This window comes from Lepidochelys kempii, chromosome 1 (genome assembly GCF_965140265.1).
Source record: "Lepidochelys kempii isolate rLepKem1 chromosome 1, rLepKem1.hap2, whole genome shotgun sequence".
Classification (NCBI taxonomy): Eukaryota; Metazoa; Chordata; order Testudines; family Cheloniidae; genus Lepidochelys; species Lepidochelys kempii.
Genome location: NC_133256.1, coordinates 326,505,175 through 326,528,619, shown reverse-complemented (window position 1 = coordinate 326,528,619; position 23,445 = coordinate 326,505,175). Strand labels below are relative to the sequence as shown.

General features: G+C 42.2%; 1 protein-coding gene across 2 annotated transcripts in view; it reads right to left on the bottom strand.

Annotated features, from left to right (window-relative positions):
• RELN (reelin) overlaps nucleotides 1-23,445 on the bottom strand; it is a 449,490-nt gene that overhangs the window by 165,355 nt on the left and 260,690 nt on the right. For both annotated transcript variants that reach the window (XM_073328520.1, XM_073328521.1), the window contains exon 11: nucleotides 12,006-12,151. In XM_073328520.1, the coding sequence (XP_073184621.1) occupies nucleotides 12,006-12,151 (146 nt within the window). The remainder of the gene's footprint in view (nucleotides 1-12,005; nucleotides 12,152-23,445) is intronic.

Here is a 23,445-nt window from a genome sequence, read left to right as displayed (position 1 = left end):
GAAAGTTTAACAATGTAAAATGACTCTGGCATTTTTGTAAAAATAAGTCCAAATTCTCTCTGTAATGATAAATAGAGAAGGAATCGGATAAACTGCATCTATTATCATATTATAAACATGTAGAAAATCTTTGTTAAATGTAACTTTGGGATACATTTATCCCCCAAATCAGTCTATAGTCATTCTTCTTTCACTGATGAATGATAAATGATATGCAAAAATGGTATGATGGTTTATCAATCTAAATGTTTACACTTTATGTCAGATGGAAACATAAGACCCAATCCTGCAAGTAGATCTGTGTGGGAAGTAAATAGGGCTCTGCAACAGTCTGCTCACAGGGATCTAGTTGCAGGGTTGAGTCCCTAATCTGTGTTATAAAAGAGAAATGGGATAACAATTCTTTGTGAATGAGAAGAAGTACTGAGCATTGGCCTTACTTTGCTCCCATTAAAGACAACAGCAAAACTCTATCTCTACCTCATTGATTGCACAGATTAATTATGTCTCCTTGTGCATCCAAAATTTTGCATGGAACTGTAAATCTGGCATTTCCCAATTTTTCAGTGCTTGATTTCACAATCTAATGCAATCCTTGGATGACTAAACAAGGGAATCTTGAGTAGGAATAGAGATATTATTTTACTATTGTATTTATCAGTTGTAACCAGTTATGGTGTCCACAATTTAAGAAGGATGTTGATAAACTGGAGAGCATTCAGAGAAAAGCCATGAAAGTGATTAAAGGATTAGAAAACATTCCTTACAGTGATAGTGTCAAGGCACTCAATCTATTTAGTTTAAAAAAGGAGGGCAAGGGGTGATGACCACAATTTGTAAGTGCATACACGAGGAACAAATATTTGATAATGGGCTCTTCAATCTAGCAGAAAAAAGAATAACCCAATGGCTGGAAGTAGAAGCTAAACAAATTCAGACTAGAAATAAGGCATAAAGTTTTAACAGTGTGGGTAATTAACCACTGAAACAATTTACCAGGGGTCATGGTGTATTCTCCATCACTCGCAATTTTAAAATCAAATTGGATGTCTTTCCAAAAGATATGATCTCGGAATTCTTTTGGGGAAGTTCTATGGCTTGTGTTAAACAGAAGGTTGGACTAGATTATCAAAGTGGTCCCTTCTGGGCTTGGAATCTATGAATCCAGGAGCTTTATAGAGGGTGGAGTAAATATCTCCCTGTGACGGGGTGCATCTACCCCGCTCTGGCTCTGCAGGGGTTAACTGTGCATTGCAGGCTGAGGAAGCCACACCCCTTCGCCTCTGCTGGGCATGCTCAGCCTGGAGGCAAGCCATAAAGGGAAGCAGCCAAGCTCAGTCTGGGCAGGCTTCTGAAGGGAGAGGATACAGACTGCAGGCTCTCTCCAGGGAGCTGCTACAGAACCCGACCCCAGAAGCAAGGCCTGCCGAGCCCCAGATGGATTCCAGGTGGCCTGACCAACCCAGAGAGGAGGCTACAACATCAGGAGCTATGCTGCCTGAAGACCCCGGAGACCTGTGGTAACAGTGGCCCATCGCCAGCGAAGACAGGTTAGGAAGCAGCCCAGGAAAGCAGCAGACTTTGCTCCGGTGGGTGAACAGGAGAACCAGTCAGCGTGTTTGGAAGGATCCCCACTGTCTCGGTGGTGAGTAATCCCGCCACTGCCAGGGCACTGGGCTAGGGCTTGGAGGAGTGGTGCCACCCCTCCACCCTGAGTGGTGTGCTACTTTCCCAATGGGCCAATAGGCCATACAACCCCACAGAGGGGTGTGACTTTATTGCCTCTGGCCATTAGGCCTCACTGCCCTGACTGTGAGGGGCTTTTGTACTGACTTGGGCCATTAGGCCACACTACCCTGACTATAGGGGGTTCTTGTATTGACTCTGGCCATTAGGCCACATACCCTGACTGTAAGGGGTTCTTGTACTGACTCTGGCCATTAGGTCACCCTGCCCTGACAGTGAGGGTTGTTTTATGGCACAGCTGATGCAGCAGATCGCCAGTCAGCACCAGCTCTATATGACCCAGCATCAGGAGAAATAACAGTAGCTGCTGCAAGAGTTGGCGGCCCAGCATCAGACCAACCAGGAATGCCTAGTCAAACAGGTTGTGACATGGCTACAGTTGGCAGTACTGTCAAGGCCCATCCCTGCAGGGGTAGGGCCAGGGGATACCCTGGTGGGGCTACCCATGCGCCTCACCAAGATGGGGCCTGGTGATGATCCCGAGGCATTCCTTGTTACTTTTGAACAGGCTGCTACAGCTGCCTGTTGGCCTCCTGAAGGCTCGGCCACCCTACTGGCCCCCTATTTGACCAGCCAGGTGCAAACTGCCTACCGCAACCTGGTTCCTCATGAGGCCTGGGATTACTCCCGTGTGAAAGCTGCCATATTAGACCATACCAGCATTAGCCTGGAGACCTATCAAAGTGGTTCTGCAAAGAGCAGTAGCCTCCAGGAGCTTGACCACGAGCTGTGGCCCAATGCTTGCAGGACTATTGCTGGAAATGGCTGAATCCGGAGAATTTAACTGGGCCCCAGGTGGCGGTGCTCATAGCATTGGAACAATTCACACAGATCCTCCCAACAGGGGCAAAGGAGTGGATACAACACCATCATCCAATGGCCCTGAATGAAGCTGTCTCTTTGATGGAGGATTACCTGGCCACTGAAGGACCTGAACATCAACCCCCCAAACCAGAAGGACTGGCGGGGTGAAGCCGGAACCCTGAGGCTCGGCAACCAAGACCTGAAATGGGGAGACCTCACAGTAAACCCAGCTTAGCGAGGCCCCCACGGATCACCGGTGGGAGCCGGGCCATACACTTAAACCTGTGGGGTGAAGGAACTTCTCCAGGCATGTTGGGAACTCCAGGACACAGCTCAAGGGCCCAAGTTCCCAAAGGGCTCTGAGTGTAGACAAGAGGAGCACTTTTGGTGGGACTGTCTGTTTATGGACTGTGCCTATGGTCAGGTGTGGACAGCAGACCGCCGGGCCCGGAAAAAGGCCCCGACCAAACTCCTGGTGCCCGGGCAGGTGGATGGTACCCATGTGATGGCCCTCATTGACTCAGGCTGGAGCCAGATGCTGGTTTGGGCCAGCTTGGTGGACTCCCCAGATCTAGAGGTGGCACCAATATATATGCAGTGCATCCATGGGAAAGTGCAGTCATATCCCACCACCAAGGTATGCCTGGAGATAGGCCAACACAAGGAAGAGTGTTGGGCGGGCTTAGCTCTGACTTCGGTGTACACGGTGGTCTTAGGACATGATTGGCCTTGGTTCAGCGAAATCCTGTGAGCATTGGGGGACTGGACTTTGGAGCAGGAGAAGTCAGGGTCCATAAGGAAGGAGTTCCTGCACCAGGGGTGGCAGGATGACCTGGAGGAGGGTCCCTCCAGCCAGACTAGAAACCTCACACCACGCACTACAGCGCCCTAGACAATGGAGCGAGTCAGCCAAGAGTGGCTGGAGCTAGATGGGGATTTCCTTCAGGAACAGAGGGAAGACCCGACCTTGAGCCGAGCCTGGGAACTAGTTCTGGAGGTGGGAGACCAGGTGGGCATTGGACTAAGATGGCCCCAGGGACTACACATTTGAGATCCACAATGATCGTCTCTATCGGGTGACCTAAGTTCTGCAGTCCGGAGAAGAATTCTGCCAACTGCTGGTTCCCAAGAGGTTGCGTTGAGAGCTGTTATGATTGGCCCATGTGGTGCCCTGGGCTGGCCACATGGGACGAGAGAAGACCCTGCAACGTGTATCACTGGGGTTCTTCTGGCCTGGTATACACCAGGAAGTGCAGGACTTCTGTGCTTCGTGCCCGGAATGTCAGTGCACAGGCCCAAAGGAGGTACAGCAGGCGCCTCTGATTCCACTCCCAGAAGTGGGAGTACCCTTCGAACGGATCAGCCTAGTGGGACCCTTGGAGAAGAGTGCATCCAGGTTCCAGTATATTCTAGTGGTAGTCAAATATGTGACCTGCTACCTGGAGGCCGTCCCGCTACAGACCATCACAGCTCTTGCCATAGCTGCAGAGCTTCTGAAAATTTTTGCCAGGGTCAGGATACCCAGGGAAATATTGACTGACTGTGGAACAAATGTCTCTTCCAAATTGATGGCTTAATTGTGTCGTCTATTAAACATACGTGCCCTCAAGACATCAGTATACCATCCACGGACTGATGACCTAGTGGAAAAATTTAACGGAACCCTGAAGACCATGCTCAGGAAGTTTGTGGATGACAATCCACGACATTGGGACAAACTAGTCCCCTCACTGCTGTTTGCGGTGCATGAGGTCCCCCAAGCCTCGACAGGATTCTCATAGTTTGAGGTCCTTTACGGGAGACAGCCAAGAGGGATCCTATATGTGCTCTGAGAGACCTGGGAGGAACAAGATTTGAGGGTCCCGGGATCAGTCCCTTACATCCTGCAGCTGCGGGAATGCCTTCGGAAGCTTGGATAGTTCACCTGGGAAAATTTAATCCAGACCCAACAGACCCAAGAACTCTGGTACAAGAGGGGGGCCAAGCTATGGACCTTCGAGTCTGGGGATTGGGTCTCGCTCCTAGTGCTGTCATCAGAATCTAAGCTGCTAGCCAAATGGCAAGGACCATTCGAGATTGTTTGACAGGTGGGACCAGTGGATTATGAGGTTAGATTCTCTGGATGATGAAAGGACATCTGGATATACCATGTAAACTTCCTGAAGGCCTGGAAGGCCCAGGAAGACCTGCTAATCACCCCATAACCCCCGGAGCCCGAATTGGGGCCAGTAGCCAGGGGATTCCCTGACCCAACACCAATCACAATGGGGCAGGATTTAAGCCCAGAGCAACAAGCGAGGCTACAGCAGCTGGTCCAAGACTTCCCCTCCATTTTATCTTCCTGTCCAGGATGGATGAGTATTACCAGCCACCACATAGAGACCATTCCCGGACAGAAGGTTCACAACAAATATCGCCCATTTCCCCGGAAAATGTGGGAAGTGGTCCAGAAGGAACTCGAGCTCTGGGGTAGTGGAAGTGAATGAAGAAGCCCCACAGTCCTAGTCCCAAAGCCTGATGGGACTGTGAGGCTCTGTATAGACTTTATGGGAGTCAATGCCATCTCTCGCTTTGATGCGTATCCAATGCCCTGGATAGATGAACTGCTGGAATGACTGGGTAGTTCTAAGTTTTTATCAACACTAGATTTGACCAAGGGGTACTGGCAAATACCGCTCACCCCGACTTCCAGGGAGAAGACAGCCTTCCCTACGCCATTTGGCCTATACCATTTAATCACATGCCCTTTGGGTTACATGGGGCCACGGCAACATTTCAGCGATTGATGGACCAACTATTTCAGCCACACAGGCAGCATGTGACTGCTTATATCAACGATATTGTGGTCTACAGCACAAATTGGGAGGAACACCTACAGCATCTCACTGCAGTGCTGCAAGCCCTGAAGTAAGCAGGACTCACTGCAAACCCTGCCAAGTGTCACCTCGGGTGGAAAGAAGTGACCTACTTGGGGCATAGGGTGGGGGCAGGCCAGCTCCGTCCCCTGGTGGACAAGGTACAGGCCCTGAGGGATTACCCCGCCCCTACGACAAAAAGGAAGGTAAGGCAATTCCGGGGATTGGCCGGCTACTGCAGTCGGTTCATGCCAGACTTTGCCACGATAGCCGCCCCCTCTCTGACCTCACAAAGAACTCCTGGCTGCAAAATATCCGGTGAGCAGAGGATTGAAAAAGCAACTTACCAGGAACAAGTCCTGTTCCACCCTGATTTCTCAAAACCATTTATTTTACAAACGGACGCCTCAGAAGTGGGGCTAGGGGCCGTGCTATCACAGGAACTAGATGGGGAAGAACACCCTGTGCTGTACCTAAACCGGAAGCTGTTTCCTCGAGAGGTCAAGTACTCCATCGAGAAGGAAGCGCTGGCGGTAAAATGGGCAATAGAGACCTTAAGGTACTACCTGCTAGGGAGCCCCTTTTGGCTAGTTACAGACCACACTCCCCTATGATGGATCAACACCATGAAGGATTGGAATGCACGGATTATGAGATGGTACCTCGCCCTCCAACCCTATGATTTCAGTGTGTCGCACCGTCCAGGTAGGGCCCACGCTAACACGGACTCTTTCTTCCAGGCGGGAGGGAAGGACAGTGGGGAAAGACCCCTGCCGAGTACTATCTTGAGGGGTAGGGTGTGTGATGGGGTGCACCTACCTCCCCCTGGCTTTGCAGGGGTTAACTGTGCTTTGCAGACTGAGGAAACCATGCCCCTTTGCCTTTGCTGGGCATGCTCAGCCTGGAGGCAAGATATAAAGGGAAGCAGCTAAGCTCAGTCTGGGCAGGCTGCTGAAGGGAGAGGATACAGACTGCAGGCTCTCTCCAGGGAGCTGCTACAGGACCGGACCCCAGAAACAAGGCCCGCTGAGCCCCGGACAGATTTCAGGTGGGCTGACCAACCCAGAGAGGAGGCTGTGCTATCAGGTGCTACGCCGCCTGAAGACTCTGGAGACCCATGGGAACAGTGGCCCATCACTGGTGAAGACAGGGTAAGAAGCAGCCCATGGGACTTCGCCTTTGCTCCGGTGGGTGAACCAAAGAACCAGTCAGCGTCTTTTGGAAGGATCCCCGCTGATTCGGTGGTGAGTAATCCTGCCACTGCCAGGGCTCTGGGCTGGGGCTCGGAGGAGCTGGAAGAGCCCAAGTCCCCCTACCTGGGGTGCCACACCCCTCTGAGTGGCACCCTACTTTCCCAATAGGCCATGCAACCCCACAGAGTGGTGCAACTTTATTGCCTCTGGCCATTAGGCCTCACTGCTCTGACTGTGAGGGACTTTTGTACTGAGTTAGGCCATTAGGCTATACTACCCTGATTGTAGGGGGCTCGTATGTTGATTCTGGCCATTAGACTAGCCTGTACTGACAATGAGGGTTACTTTATCAACTCTGGCCATTGGGCCATGCTACCCTGACTGTAAGGGGCTTTGGTATTGATTCTGTCCATTAGGCCACACTGCCCTGAGCTGAAGGGCCGCTCTGCTGACTCCAGCCACTAGGCCATAATACCAAGTCCCACAATAGGGTCTTCCGCATAGGACCTAGCCAGCTGCAGAACAGCCTCTTCCCTCTCTTGTGACCAGACACCCCGTGATGGGGTACACCTACCTCACGACACTCCCTGTATTTTGTTTTTATTTTTTCTTTTAATCTTTGTATGGCAGCTTACTTATTAAAAGACTGAACTTGTAACTTACTTTCAATTGATTCCTGGTTAAACATCATTAACTCCTTAACACTGCAAAATCCCCATTAAGCAAAATTCTTACTAATACTGTTCCCATTAAACATCAGTCATTACCATTCACTGTCATTCAGCTAAATTGGTTTCCTGTGAGGCATCACAATAAAATAGCAATCCTAACTAAGTAGACTCTATACAGTATATATCTAGGACTTTGCATTTGTAAACCATGGAAAATTGCATATGTAAGAGCTCTTTTTAGTCCACCTTGAATAATTAGTTTTGAACATATTCAGAATGTGTCAGTAAATCAAGGTAATTTGTGGGAAAAGTATGCAGTTAATATGTCCTCAGTGATACGTGTGGAATTTCTTATCCCAAGGAACTGCAAAATTGATACTTAATACTTTTACTGATTACATAATAAAAGAAGCCTTAAAATCCTGTATATTAAAGATTATGAATCCCTTAATGAAACTTCCTATGAAAATGAACACTTTTCTGAATACAGAATTTCATTAGAAGTAGAAAACTAATAGGAAGTTAATGGGTCATATTCTTCCCTGTTAACTTCAGACACTTTGAATGAATTTTTAACTAAAGTATTTTTAAGGAATCAAAAGACACATTCTTCCAAAGTAGCAGCACTAAGGAAAATCATAATATTTAAATGGTATTTAGGGTGCAAAATTCACAAGTCATTAACATCAGGGTTTTTGTTTTTGTTTTACTTAGACCGCTACTTGGAATTTTTTATAGGGAATCAGATTGGTGAGTCACATTTATAGAGACATGAGGACTTCATTGAGTACCCACATACGAACAAATATAACTGCAACCATAGAAAAGCAATATAAATATAGCAAAATGGCCTTCAGAACTGCACATACAATTTTAGGGAGACCATCAGAAGTGAAGATGGAAAGAGCAGGAAATAGAGAAGCACTGTAAATGGCAATGACAATAAGATTTCCACGCTCCTGTCATCCCGATAACCCAAGTCGGGGTTGGTCATGCAATCTTTTATAACCCTTTTCCCTTACATTCCCACACATCTAGAACCATATTGATTAGGTCTCAGCCTTTTGCCCATGTTTGCTATTTCAGGGGACCATAATTAGTGGTCCAACTGCTAGCGTAAGCTATTTGCCTCAATACATTTCCCAATAGTTTTGACACGTGAATGCCATTGCTCCATGGTTACATATACCAGAAAGCCCCTAAACTAAGTCTGCTAATTTAAGATCAAAACTCTTATTTTGCTGCTTGTGTTTATTACAAGACACAAACTGCTAAATCTTATATTCACTGGCAGCAGAGACCCAATCAGGACCACCAGAGTGCCACCAGTCAGATCCCAGGACTGGAATCCTTTGTTGGAGCTGAACTTCTTGTTCTGGTGCTTGGGGGCAGGTTGGCGCTTACTGGCTCCTAAGAGCCTTGTAGATAAGAGCTCAAGACCGATGGTCCCTGGCTCAGAGCAATTGTGTAGTCATAAACTAGCACATAGTGAACAGCATTTTATTTGTAGATTTGTACTCCCTATTTTTTTATTGTATGTCATTTCTAAATATGTTTGAAAATTAGGCTCTTTTCCTACTTAGGATGGCATCCATATCAGAACAATTGACTTAAATAGACTTATGCTGATTTACACCAGCTAAGAATATGGCTTACTAGGTACCCTATCTACTGAAAAAAACAGATGTGCACTACCAGGCACCATTTTCCTGTTCTCTGAAAGAAGAAGAAAATAAAGGCTAAAAGGGCATCGGACACATGGTTCACTTAGCAACCCTTCCCACACATACTCATGTTTTGTTGTTGTATAAAACATTTTCTGAAATGAAAAGGATAACAGCAAAGAGCACAAGACAAGACAAGAGTGAGTTATTTAGACTGGGAATAAGTTTACAATGATTTTTTTTTGCCTAAACTCAAAAGTAAGCTCAAGAGTTCACATAACATTTGCATGTATTTCTTACACAGTGATCTTTATCTCAGACACAGCGTAAGCAGCATGTGATTTTGTAGCTGCTAATGAAATTCTGTGTTTTAGAAGTTGAAACCAGTGTTCAGAAGAAATGACATAAATTATCAGTCTATGTTTTACAGCTGCCCTGGGGCTGCAGTAACTAATATAATCCTCACTGTTTTTAAACAGAAAAATTCATTTTACTAAACGCATCCAATTTGTTGTTGTTCTGTTTTATTTTGCTTTTAACTCAGAATTTATCTCCTTTGTCCCGCTTCATAGCTTCACTCTGCAAAGTGCTATTGACAATGGCTGCATGGTGTCCACTTTTGCAAACAATAAAAAGGAAGGAAGGGGTGAACCCAGGATTTAGCGAGATTACAGAATGATTTGAATAGGTTGAAAAAATGGCCAGATGTTGGGAAATTGATGTTCATTATTAAGAAAATGCATTTGGGGACGCTCTACCAGCAGGACAAATGCTCAGTAAATGGATTCAAGTTATATGAGACACATAGAGAGGGAGATACAACACAGAGCTGAAGTGAAGAGAGCCACAATGGTGTTAACATTTACCACAGTGGCCAAAGCTACCTGCCAAGAACTGGAAAAAACTATGGTAAATCAAAGATACCACTTAATTGTCACTGCTTGTAAGATATTGATTTGTAACATACCCCTAGGCCTGTATAATCAGAGAGCACATAAAAATTATCTACATGCACAGAGGAGCATAATGCTTGCTTATGATCTGACTGTTCTCTTTTTACTATCTATAATGACATTTATTATTCATTATTAATTATTATTAATTATAATGGTTGTTGTCATGAAGAGAAGCCTGGAGAAGAACTGGATTAGGACACCTGATTATGTTGTACTCATGTCCTTCATTAATAGTGGCTGTTTGATGTGTAAGCTTATGTAAGATAACTGGTTTTACTATGTCTCAGTTTCCCTATCTGTACAATGGAGATAATGCGATACTTACTTTGCTTTGTAAAGCACTTTGAGCTCATTTGATGAAAAATGCTACATAGGAGCTAAGTATTCTTCTTCTTCTCATAGTGACTTAATAGAATGTGGGAACAGAAAGCATAAAGATACTAAGATAAAGCTGCTCATCAAAAAAGAAAAATAGTAGATACTTGGGACAGAAAAACCACAGCGTGTTATATTTATTGAGGAACAAGCAGGATAAGTCAAGATGAATCTTTTTGTCTATCTAAGCCTCTTTTATTTTTATATTCTGTACAATGTAAAACCATTCTTTCCTATAGCTACTTAAGCTAAATTTCCCCCAACCTGGGGCTAAATTACGATGCAGTTTTGCTGGGAGTACTGTGAAGAAGCTCTTAGGCCAGTTGCTACCATTAAATATTATGGCACCTATTTTCAAATGCAGGCGTGTGCAAGTGTATGCAAATAACTGCATGTGCTTGTTATGCACAGAAATACCCAGTGCACATATACACATGAGCTATTTATGTATACACATGCCCAACATGCTCATGCACACAGGCCAAAAAGTTCAAAGAAATGGGTCTAAAGTCAGGCTCCCGAAGTCTTTGACATTAACCATAAATAAATGGTTGATTTTAATGGCTAGGAAGTCAGTGGGATCTCTGGGTGCTCAATACTGTAAATCAGGCCATTCATTTATGATAACTACCCAAAAATGGATTTGGATGCCTGATTTTAAATATCTTCTGAACATTTTGGACTTATGATATTTCATGTATAACTTGGTTGTGTACACTTGTATGTAAGGATCCATGCCAAATTTGAAAATCTGACTGTGTATGTCAAGCTTCCAATTCCCCATTTGTAACCACTACTCTACACTCTTTACAAAACCAAGGGCTTGATCCAAAGCCCATTGTTATCAATGAAAAGACTCCTGTTGACTTTGTGGGCACTGGATAAGGCCCTGTGGATCCTGTTTGAAGTCCAAACATTCACTCATTCACTAGCTGTATATTTAAAGTAAAAATACTGGGCCAGATTCTCATTTATGGCCATAGAACCTTAAGTGCAGCTTAGGAGAGGTACAGAAGTACCCTTTCCATTCCCCCAGTCCAGGAACTGCTCTTCACCAGGTTAATCTCCCTAAACCCGGAGCTGCTGTAACCTCCACTAACTACCAACAGCTACAAGGAAACATAACAGTTGCCAGGATTTGCTAGGGCAGGGCAAAGTCCTGGCCAGGCCTCCTATGCTTGCAGCGAAGAGGAGGGGTGACAGTTGCTCTATAACACCTCTGCATCCTCCCATGCACAAGTGATTTTCCCTATTTCCCCAAGATTTAGGACTGGTTTGTGCTAGAGCAGCCAGAGTATAGCTCAGGTCCCCCATGGTCCCCCATTTTCTCCAGCACTGACAGTAGCAAGATTATGTTTTGTTCCAGGGAAAGTTTGAGTTTTTCAAAGAATTTGATTTTGTCCAACTGTGTATTTTTAATGCTAATATGTGGCAGAAGTGGAAAACATTGCAACACAGAAAGTTTCTAATGTAACACTATGAAGTTCATGCGCACAACTTTTGTATATTTAGCTATCTAGAGACAAAATAGTCTGGAATCAGACAGGACCTACTGACTCTCCTTGACTTCTTCATCTCTAAAACCTATAATTACCAACATTTTTTTACTGCTTTTTATTTTAGCAACAGACATGCTACAAATACACTGCAGAGAGCAAATGCAATTCTCAGTTGAAGTTTCCTTATCTCCTGGAGTAATGTTGCATGCACACTTATAGCACTGGAGGTAACAATCACTCACCCTTTAGGCTGGCTCTCAAACTCTTCTGCCCACTGCTCCTGGGTATCCTCAGTGGAAAGATCCACATCTCGGGTTGTGGCAAAATTGAACTCACTGCCTTCAGTTCCATGGAAATAAATGGAGTTTCCATCTGATTGACAGCTATGCTATAGATAAAAGGAACATGCAAGAGGTGGTTGTTAAATGGTTTTTGTTTTTAATGGCAGCTGTCTTGCTCACGTACAATCAGAGCTCAGAAAAAGTCATTAAATTATTTAGCATTGACACCTGAAACAGAACAAAAAATAGTTTGTTCATTCTTCTTTATCTTTCTTGAACAACTCCCAGTTATTACTGCCTCTCAATATCATATTTTCTATTGTCTTCAATTTCAGACCTCTGTAAAGTGTATAACTTTGTTTTCATAACAATAACAATTTTAAAGCATTACATTGCATCTAGCTCAGACCAAAAATCACATTCATATATTCAAATAACTTAGTAGTATATTCAGTCTAGGGTGGATGTTTTGCCCGTTTAGAGGTTCAGAGATATGTCTTGAAACAAATGCCAGATCTTCTTTGCCTGAATATTTGCCAATGGAATGTTGCGGTTTGTTATTATTAGTCATATAAATGATATTAAATAAATAAATTAGATTTAGATAACATAATAACGTTTGGACTTTTGACATTTATAAATGAAAAACTATTACATATGTTTAATTCAAACATATCATTTTCTGTCGGCACCATGTTGCTGAGATTCTATTATTATTAATTTGTATTAGAGTAACACACAGAAGCTGAACCAAGATGGGGGCCCTCTGGGCTGAACTCTGTATAAACGCAAAGCAGGAAGCAATCTCTGCCCTGAAGAGCTTGCAGTCTAAAGAGACTGGGGGGAGGAAAGGGTGAGGAGAAAAAGGAAACATTATTATTCCCAGATGGGAACTGAGGCACAGAGAGATTAATTTAGTTGCTCAAGCTGACACATGAAATTGGCTGCAGAGCTATGAACTGAACACAGATCTCCTGAATCCAGTCTGAAAGAACATCCTTTCTCCAATCTTTTTAATCCCTTTCTACAAATACTCTTGGTCTGTGAAAGATGCTTTTCATCTGGCTTAAAAATTCAGAAGAAAACCATATATCTTTTCTTCTTTCTGAAATCCCAGTTTTGCTGGTGGCTAAAATTTCCCCATTTCTAGTGACCGGATGAAAGGGGGTAAACTTTCAAAATGTGAGAAAGTTGATCAAGGAACTTAGTAGCATACAATTTCTGTTATTAAAATAATTAGATTAAAACACTTTTCAAGAGAGCCTTGGGTATATTAAAAACGGAAGGATGAAACAAGAATTGGTTAATTAGAATAATTTTCCATTACTATCACAATTCATAAGAATGAGATACAATAATGAGATTTCATACTCTGGGAATTATTGCTGGATGCGAAGTCACATTGACCTTTTCAGTATAATCTATGCTGGCTGCTCTAACTCAAACCCCTCGTAACTGGTGACTGTCTGTAAAGGGGGATGAGTATGATGCCCAACTAAACTAATAAGAAAGAAAAAAGGTCAAGGTAGTGTCAGGGTAATTCCATAACTTATATAAGATATAGGCTATGGAAAGCAATGGAAAACTGCACAATATTTCTTTTCATAATTTCATAAGAACAAAGTAAAAATGATGATGCTTGGTAGCATTCCAGAGCTCATCGTCAATTTAATACTATGAGAGCAAATTAAAATTGAAGCGAGTTTGCCAATGATTTTCAAACTTGGGTACCTAAAGTTAGGCAGTTTAGTTCCTATTTAGGCTTGTAAATAGGAGACCCAATATTCAGAGGTGTGGAGTACCTGCAGCTTTCATTACTAGAGAAGTAACCATGTCTGAATTTAGCCCATTGACTTTTTGGTCTAAGGGCATGCAGATTGTTGCTATATTTATGTTGGAATGACAGTCAGATTCAGTGCAAAATAAGAACTACTAAACTTCACTTAGAGAATGAAACATGGTATAAAGATATAAAGAGAATTTCAGCAGCTGAAATAAGTAAACTTCTGTGAATATATTTAGTCCCAAATAGAGGTCAAAGCAATTATGAGATTTAGAAATGCTGATAAGCCAGGAGCTATGTTTACTCTAGAAATAACAAGAATTCTACCACAAATATACAATAAAGCTTGAACCAGTCAAGAAAATACCATGACACATTAAATATGAGACAACCCAATATACCTACAACTGAAAGAACAATTTTTTTTTCCACTGGGTTGTGACACAAAGTATGTATTGATAGCAACTATTATCTGAACACAGTTTTCTATTTTATACCTCTCTGAAAAGCATCCCTTGTACTACATTGTTATTAACTACATATGAAATGTATTTTGCTCATCTATTTTAGTACCTTTTATGTTTGCATATATCGCTCACTTGAGACTTAAGAGTAAAATTAATTTGTTTATTTTGTTACTTGATTTTCAGTATATCCATTTGCAGAATGGGGAGGAAGCTAGCCATTTATCTGTCATTCAATCTGCCACAAAATTCTTTTTTTATGCTCAGAAATAGTGAAAATGAATATACAGAATGAAAATTAATCCTTAGGCTGCAGGATCCAACTTTTCAAGTTTCGGTCTTGTTTTATCTTTTATTAAACAGACAGAACTTAAAGTGGAGAGAATTATCTACCATAGTTGCATATAGACACTGGAGCATCATTTATAGATCTAGTATAGTTCTCAGTTGGCAAGTTACAACCAAGCATTCATTTGATAGCTGACTATACCGTTTGTAATTACTTACTTGATGAAAGGCAGCAATTAAGATCTACCTCAAACAGATGTAACCACATTAACATTTAATGGGTAGTATGTCCTTCTGCAGTCTACAGTAATATATATTATGGTAAGTGTGACGGAGTTTCCATTAAAGTAGACTGGATAAGTAAATAGTCATTTTGACTACAGAGTAAAAAAAAAGTCATTTTTATTGTGATGTACTGCAGCTGTGTGCAGAAGCTTTGCAAAATTCAACAGGACACAAAGCTATAACTTATCTAATTAGGTCTATAAAACTATATTTTTACTTTCAGATAAAGCTCTGTTGTGTCTGTGTTTTGGGTTGTGTATGTGTGTGTATTCCATACTTATTTTGTGTTAATTAGGTTAAATTGACCTTTGTTCAGGTTAACTTTGGCTGTAGTCAACTTTTTTACCTGTGACACAGCTACACTGGAGAGAAAGTTTAAACTGAGGTTTATGAGTTTATTGTTATGTGAGTTACCAATAAAGGCAAAGCCCATGAAAGGGAGTGGCAAAGATGTTCAGAACGGAGGCTTGGATTTTTAACAGAGTCTAAAGGAGCCAGGTACCCCTATGCCATTAAAATCCCTGCCTGAGTGTCTAAAGTTGGGTACCTAGAAATCCATACTGGGATACCTAAACGTAAGTGGCCTGATTTTTAAAGGCACTAAACACCCATAGTTCTTATTAGTCACAACGGGAGCAGTGGGTGCTTATCAGCACTTTTGAAAATCAGCTCAGCATTCTGTTCAGAGAAAGATGGGAACTCCATTGATTTACAGATTTTTGGTCTTGATCTCAGCCTTCAAGAGCCTTACTCTGACCTGCCATGTTATCTGTGAAATTTGTTTTCCTTATATAACCATCCTCAGTTTGTGCTTCATTTCTGATTTACATTTAAAGTTTTTCTTTTTCTTTTATCTTTTTACAGAAGTTAATTTGGCCTTGCATTTAAGATACTGGACATCTTTTATCTAAATGATCAATTTAAGAGTCAACGTTCTCAGTTATATCTTGATTTATACTTTTTTGAATGTGTATGCAACATTAGATTAAATTGCTAAATAATATTTATAATTCAAGAGACCATATGACATCAGTACATGAATGTATTTCCCTCTGTTGTGATTGAAGCATCAATTGCAGTTCCATAGTTAAAGCTGCATTGAGTTTTGCATTTAAAGCAGGGATTCAATCACATATGAAGCATACACCATATCACCCTCCAAATTACAGCATTCCCTCTGAGTACAAAATCAATTTTTCTGAAAATTTACAAGTATATGGCTTAGTTTATGAGTTAAAATTAATTTAGAAAATGGATCCTTTAAGAAATTAAAAACCTGTGTCATTCCATAGTTTTCTTCTAAATTGTCTTAATAATAGAATAATTATTCCCATATAGTTCAAACTTCCCATATAGTTAAAACTCACTGAAGTTATGTTCAAGCTACTTCTGAAAACTTTGTTTTAGGATTAATGGTAATTTTTTGTTATTCTTCACAACTGAAAATTTTTCTTCAGCAGAGGCTGACAATTTTATGTTCTTCTACAGAAAATTCCATCACCTCTTTTAATATAGCGGCCACCTCATATTGTTCTCAATGAGAGTGAGGCTACAGGGCTGCCATTAGCAAAATGGTGTGTCAAGGTTCCTTCCCCACTCTGAACTCTGGGGTACAGATGTGGGGACCTGCATGAAAGATCCCCTAAGCTTATTCTTACCAGCTTAGGTTAAAAACTTCCCCAATGTACAAATTTGCCTTTTCCTTGAACAGTATGCTGCCACCACCAAGCGTTTTAAACAAAGAACAGGGAAAGAACCCACTTGGAGACATCTTCCCCCAAAATATCCCCCCAAGCCCTACACCTCCTTTCCTGGGGAAGGCTTGACAACAACCTCACCAATCTGTACAGGTGAACACAGACTCAAACCCTTGGATCTTAAGAACAATGAAAAATCAATCAGGTTCTTCAAAGAAAAATTTTAATTAAAGAAAAGGTAAAAGAATCACCTCTGTAAAATCAGGATGGTAAATACCTTACAGGGTAATCAGATTCAAAACATAGAGAATCCCTCTAGGCAAAACCATAAGTTACAAAAAGACACAAAATCCGGAATATACATTCCCTCCAGCACATCTTATTTTACCAGCCATTAAACAAAAGGAAATTTAACGCATTTCTAGCTAGATTACTTACTAATTAAACAGGCGTTGTAAGGCTGCATTCCTGATCTGTTCCCGGGAAAGCATCATACAGACAGACAGACTGCTTTGTCCCGCCCCCTCCAGATTTGAAAGTGTCTTGTCCCCTCATTGGTCATTTTGGGTCAGGTGCCAGCGAGGTTACCTTAGCTTCTTAACCCTTAATTTTATAGCACTGTTTTCAGAAAGGTGGTTACCCTTCCCTTTATATTTATGACATGGTGGATTTCAGAATGGCCTCTGCCTCCCGTGGTTGCCAGTAAGAGTGAAGCCATGCTGTCCTCAGGGAAGATGGCAAGCCACAAGAAAATGAAAAATGAAAAAAATCGAATGTATGTTTAAAAATCAATTTAATCGAATCTGGTACTAAAAATACCCATTTCATACTAACTGCAACTGTATGGCTATTGCATGCCATTAAGGCAAAATTAAGGTTGCTTGGGTGTCTTAGCTGTGCATTCTCATACCTCAACATGTATGGATTCCTTTTCAGTTTTAACCTTAACTCTGAATTTCCTGAGTTTTTTATGCATGATTTTTAGGGTAATTAGAACATCCCTGTAATGCTTTAGTGCTAAAGTTACTGGCATGTATTCAATATTGACTCCAGTTTAACCTAGGTTTTATCTGAGAATTTTTTTTTGTACATAAATTGCTCCATTAAATCAGTCCTTTAAATTGCAGCTGTGGTATTATGTTAAGTTGTGTTATGTTGTATCACATGGCAATGCAATATGCAATGGCTAAAATCTAAATGAACAACACATTTTTGGAGTGGATACAACTATCAGTTTGTCTAGCAAACACTGGTCCACTTTTTGGCATATTATCAATAGACTAGGCATCCCTCTAAAAGCTTATAACTTGAATTATCCATGGGTGTTTCAAATCCAGGAATAAAAAAATCTTCCACAGCACAATATGAGGACATTAGATAATCATTTGAAGATAGTGACTATGGGAAAGAGCACAGAATGGTTTCAGAATCCAGCTTTTGAGAAGAGTCTGTGTTTGATCAATCCTGCATTACTCTATAAGTTACAGTTTTTAGATATTATATAATCTTTTAGATATTATATCAGTCTTTCACCTAATTTAGGAAGATGTCTCTAGGAAAACCTACTGATCTTCTGAAGGTTAGAAAAGTTTCAATTAGGACTGTTCTAATCTGTTGGATTTCAGAGGCAAATGACTAAAAACACATGTGGTTATTCTCATAATTGTTTTTGTTTTGTTTATGGATTGGATCAAGGCTCAGAATCTAACTTAAGAAATATTCCCAGATTTTTGCTATCACTGTGTCTTTCCTAACCCTAGTGCTACACTATATGACAATACATATTTGCATAAAGAGGTATTGGGTAAAATTTTCAAAAGTAATGTAGGCTCCTAAATCACTTAAGCACTTTTGAAAAATGTACTCATTATTAATGATTTGTATTACAGAAATATCTAGAGGCCTCAGCTGAAATCTGGGCCCCACTGTGCTAGGCACTGTAAAAATACATAGTAAGAGACAGTTCCTGCCCTGAAGAGTTTACAGTCTAAATCAGGGATCTCAAACTCAAATCATTATGAGGGCCACATGAGGACTAGTACATTGGCCTGAGGGCTGCATCACTGAAAACTTTTCATAAAACAATACAAAAGTATAGTCAAAAACGAAAAAAATGAAGAGTATTAAAAGTCAATGTATTAACTTTTTAAAAACTGTAATGCGAAGAGGTGTTTTAATAAAATATAAACACCTGTAACTATTCCTTATGTGGTCAGTAACACTGTTGATGATCTACACCAGGGGTCTCAAACACGCATCCTGTGGGCCTTTTCCTGCAGCCCACCATAGGCGCTGACTCTCTCCTGCACTGCGTAACACTTTCCACCCCCCGGTCACAGTGCAAAGTTGAGAGGGAAACTGAGGCTCACCTAGGAATTATAAAAGTGTTACAGAAAATTTCCACTTCATCACAGACACTGTCCAGTGTCCCAAAAGAGACCCCTGGGCAATGGGGGGTACTTAGGGGTGCCCAGAGCCCCTAACAGAGAGATCCCTGTGTGATGGGGGATGGTGCCCGGTGCCCCTAACTAACAGTCTATCACAGGGGTCTGAAACATATGGCCCCACTCCTACCCTATCTCTTCCTACCTCTTCCCTGCCCCCATTCCAAACCCTTCCCCAAAGTCCCTGCCCCAACTCCACCCCCCCGCCCCTATTCCAACCCCTTCCCCAAATCCCTGTCCCTGCCCTGCCTCTTCTCCGCCTCCTCCCCTAAGCATGTGGTGTCCCCGCTCCTCCCCCCTCCCTCCTGGAAAGTCCTAAGTGCTGCCAAATAGCTGTTTGGTGGTGGAAGTGCTGGGAGGTAGGCAGAGGAGCGGGGACGCAGTCCGCTGGGAGTGTGGAGGGAAGAGGGGAACTTGGCTACGGGCAGAGTCGGTGCCTATGGTGGGCTGCAGGAAATAACTCCACGGGCGCATGAGCATGTTTGAGACCCCTGGTCTAAATAGACAAGGGGTGAGAGGGGAAACAAGTACAAAGAAGTCACACAGCAGATCAGAGGACAGAACCCAGATCTTCTAACTTTGAGTCCAGTGGCCAAGTTACTGGACCATGCTGCCTCTCAAAATAAAAATATTTGATTTCAGTTTTATAAGTGTGGCACAGTAACACTCTGGTTTACATAGGTCTGCAGGGACATATGAAACTTTCATAAAATAAGATACCAGTAAAACTGTGGGAATATGCATTACAAGACTGGCAAGGGAACAGAGAGACACAAATTTGGGTTAAAATTTGGGGGGGTTCATAAAAATCAGGCTTCTTTCCTATTTGTTTATGTCAAAAATTGTGAATCAACAAATATTATCCTGTTTCCCTGATTGTATGGATTTCTTTTGCTTGAAAGGCAGAACACAGTGTAACTAAGTGATACAATTTTGCCATTCAGAAAGCATCAAAAAGAAACATCAGTGCTACATTCCCCAGTGTAACAGATTTTTGGCCTCACTTGTAGATAACATCTTCTTGAGGTTGATCCCCATACTCAGATGTAAATGTTAGTGGCTTCACCTCTGTGCTTTTAAAGTATTCTCAGTCACCTTTACCATCATTTAATTAGGTTTCTATTAAAGATGAGCACTGATGCACCTCTTTGCAGTATCTCTCTGGGGCCTAATGGCCCTGACGAGTCTTTCCAACAGCTGAAGCCTCACAATTAATTTTTTGGCAACATTGCTTACAGTGGATTGAATATACTGGGCATTTGGGCAATGCCAGCTTGCAAAGGGCTGGTGGCAGATGGAAAGAAATCTGCCCAGTATGCCTCACCTTTCCATAAGCAGAGTCATCAATTTCCTCCATTAAGGAGTTGTCACTCGGCCCACCCAGCTGGAAGAACATTACAAATAACCAAGCTGGCTGGTGGCACACAATTCAAATACAAAATGCACTTTAAAAGGAAACTAAAATATTGTTTGTAGGCCAATTGAAAATGCATTACTTTGACCACAGCCAATTTTTTAATGACTGTAATATTTTAAGTGATTATTTTTTGCCACTTCAGATTGCTCCTTGGAGAGGAGAGGTTTCTTTTTAATTAAAATCTAGGCAGTGCAAATAGATGAGATGTTAGAAGCAGAGGAAAGAGAAATAGAATGAAGAAAATTAATTAAAGCTGCATTATTGGCAGAGTCATAAATTAGACATTGTGTCTTGCTGGGAGTGAGTTATGTTGGTATTTGGAACTTCAAGATTTTAAATGTGATAGCAGGTACGTGGATTGAACTGATGTTAATACAATTCTAATTCACATACAATTTCTTGCCCTGCTAACATATTTAAAGGTATAATTGCCATCATTCGGAACTAAGCAGTTCTATGATTTTGACTATGAGGACTTCTGGGTTGAAGTCCTTCCTATGTCTAAAGGAAATATGATAATAGAATTGGACACATTTCCCCATTAGGTAAATAGAGTTTCTAACATTTTCCACATGTTAGATTTTTAGATAATTTACAGCAAGTTACAAAACTGAAAACTTGGCTAAGAAAGCAGACCAGGTGCAAGCAGGGTTACAGTGCACCTTCCCCTTGCAAAACAATAGGTTGAAACTTGCTCTGTAATGTGATGAGAAGCAGTTTATAAAGTGTGATTTTGCTCATCATTTCTTGTTACAGATTGTCATTCAAATGGTAGCACTAGAAACAATTCGCCTTTTTATGAATCAAGCAACATTAATTCTTTATGTGGAGTATTTTATGATGCATGTATAAATTGACTGTACAACTAATACATTGCAAACTTGGGATTAAAACTATTTTCAGCAATGGTTTGAATGGTTATTTGAACGGTATGTGTGCAGATGTGTTAGAACCACTGATGTTTTAGTATTCCAAATGTGTTATTCTACAGTAGTGAGCCTGATTCTGATCTTGCTTACCCGGGTAAAAACCAGAAGTAACTTTATGGAAGACAGCATTCAATGATGTGAAAGGAGAATCAATCCCAGTGGTTTGATCTCTTTTACATTTCACCAGTGTTACTTTACATTGCTTATATTATGCTGTATCACACAGTGAACTGGGAAGGCCAGATCCTTTGTTGTTTATAGTGACTAACTCAGTGTTTCTCAAAAGCGACCACCATGGCAGCATGTGGCCACCAGGGGGTTTTCCTGCAGCCACAGACTCCTGGGCTGTGACTGGGAAGGGGTCAAAGTAGAACCCCTTCCCCTCCCTGTTGCTCCTGGATGCACCACATTGGTGATGGTTGCTGGGGCCATCAGCAGGGGTTGGGCCCTGCCCCCCTCTTGGGGCACAACGCTGGAGAAGCAGGCAGCCAGTGAGTTCCCCACCTTTCCAGGGGTGGTGGGGCTCAGGCTTTGGACTTCATCCCTGAGGTGGCAGTCTCTGGCCTCAGGGCTTTGGTCTCCAGCACAAGGCTCTGGCTGTGAAGCAGCGAGGCCCAGGCTGTGGCTGCACGGCTTCAGGCTCTGTCCGTGGGCCCTGTCCCCTGGCCGTGGGGCATTAGGCTCTGCTTCCCCTCCCCCCGCTGACTCCCCTGGCCACCCATCCAGGGCTTAATTTGTGTGTAGACAAGCCCTTAGTTAGAGCAGTCCTGGGGCTGTTCTGATTTCTCCTGGGGGTTGAGAATACAGGAGGCACAAAGGTAGATTCAGTCAGCATTGTCCCTTTCACTCTTTTCTTGCAAGCAAACACAGTTAATACAGACCAGAGACTTGATTCCTCAACCTACTGTTTGATATCATTTTTAAAAACTACAAAGGAAATATACAATGTTGTTCATTTGAAATAAATAAATAGAGCACAATCAGTTCACAATGGTAAAATATATATTAAAAAGGTCAATGCCAGGATGTTGGTGGTGAAAAAGAACACATTGTGACAAAACTATGTCACTCACACTGCTTCACTGGGGGTTCAATGAAGATTTGGAATTCTGATCTGGACTTGCTATTGTGGAGTAGTTTAGCCAGTCTTTTTGCCAGTGTCTTGTGAGTTTGCGTGCATGACTTCTCCGCTTGCTGACACCCAGCAATGCACATTCAGGAAAAAGATGTGGAAAAAATCCCAGATCTAGGATTGTGCAAATCACTAAAGCACTATGGGTGGGGGGCTAGGACGTGAGTTTAGCCAGTCAGTTGATGAAACCGCCACAAGTGGCACAGCAGCTGGCATATCTTTGTCATACACGGCAGATGCCTGCTCAATTAAGGAAGATATTCTGATTTACAGATGTACTTCCAAGGTATTTTTCTGAGGGCGAACTTTGATCCCCTTGAACTGGCACATTTTTAAAAAATTTAGATTGGAGTGAATGAAGTCAATCTTCATTGTACACATGGCAGAACTATTTGGAAAAGCATGCAATGTATGTTCAAAGCTTCATAATTAACAAAATAGGGGACATGCACACCGGGAGAGTATCCCACAACAGGGTGCTCACACTATCGTCAAGTGGATAATACACTGAGAAACATTTTTAAAACAATCCATTGTATGCAGTACATCTCTTACAGTATTAGCCTATTTGATCCAGACAGTGTGTCTGAGTTTGATAGAGTCCCCAACTTTGGCACCTGAGCGATTTTAAGTGGCTGGATACCTGTCTTTATCTCTCCTTTTCTATCAGAAAGAAATATGGATGATTTTCTGTTCTCCCAATGTCGCCTGCTGTAAGGAGCAAGTACATGGTGAAGCACTTGTCAGATTGATATGCAAACGTGTAGATTTGCAACTGCTCATCTATTTGAAAAACATGCCATATTGCAGCTGCTTTGTTTAGGATGTGTTGTAGGTTGGGAGTGTATGTGAGAAAGAATAAATATGTGAAATGCCCTCATTTCTCTTTGGGTTTCTTTCCCTTTGTCCTATGAAATTAGTCAGCCTTATGGTATAATTTTTCAAGTAGTTTTGGAGAGGAA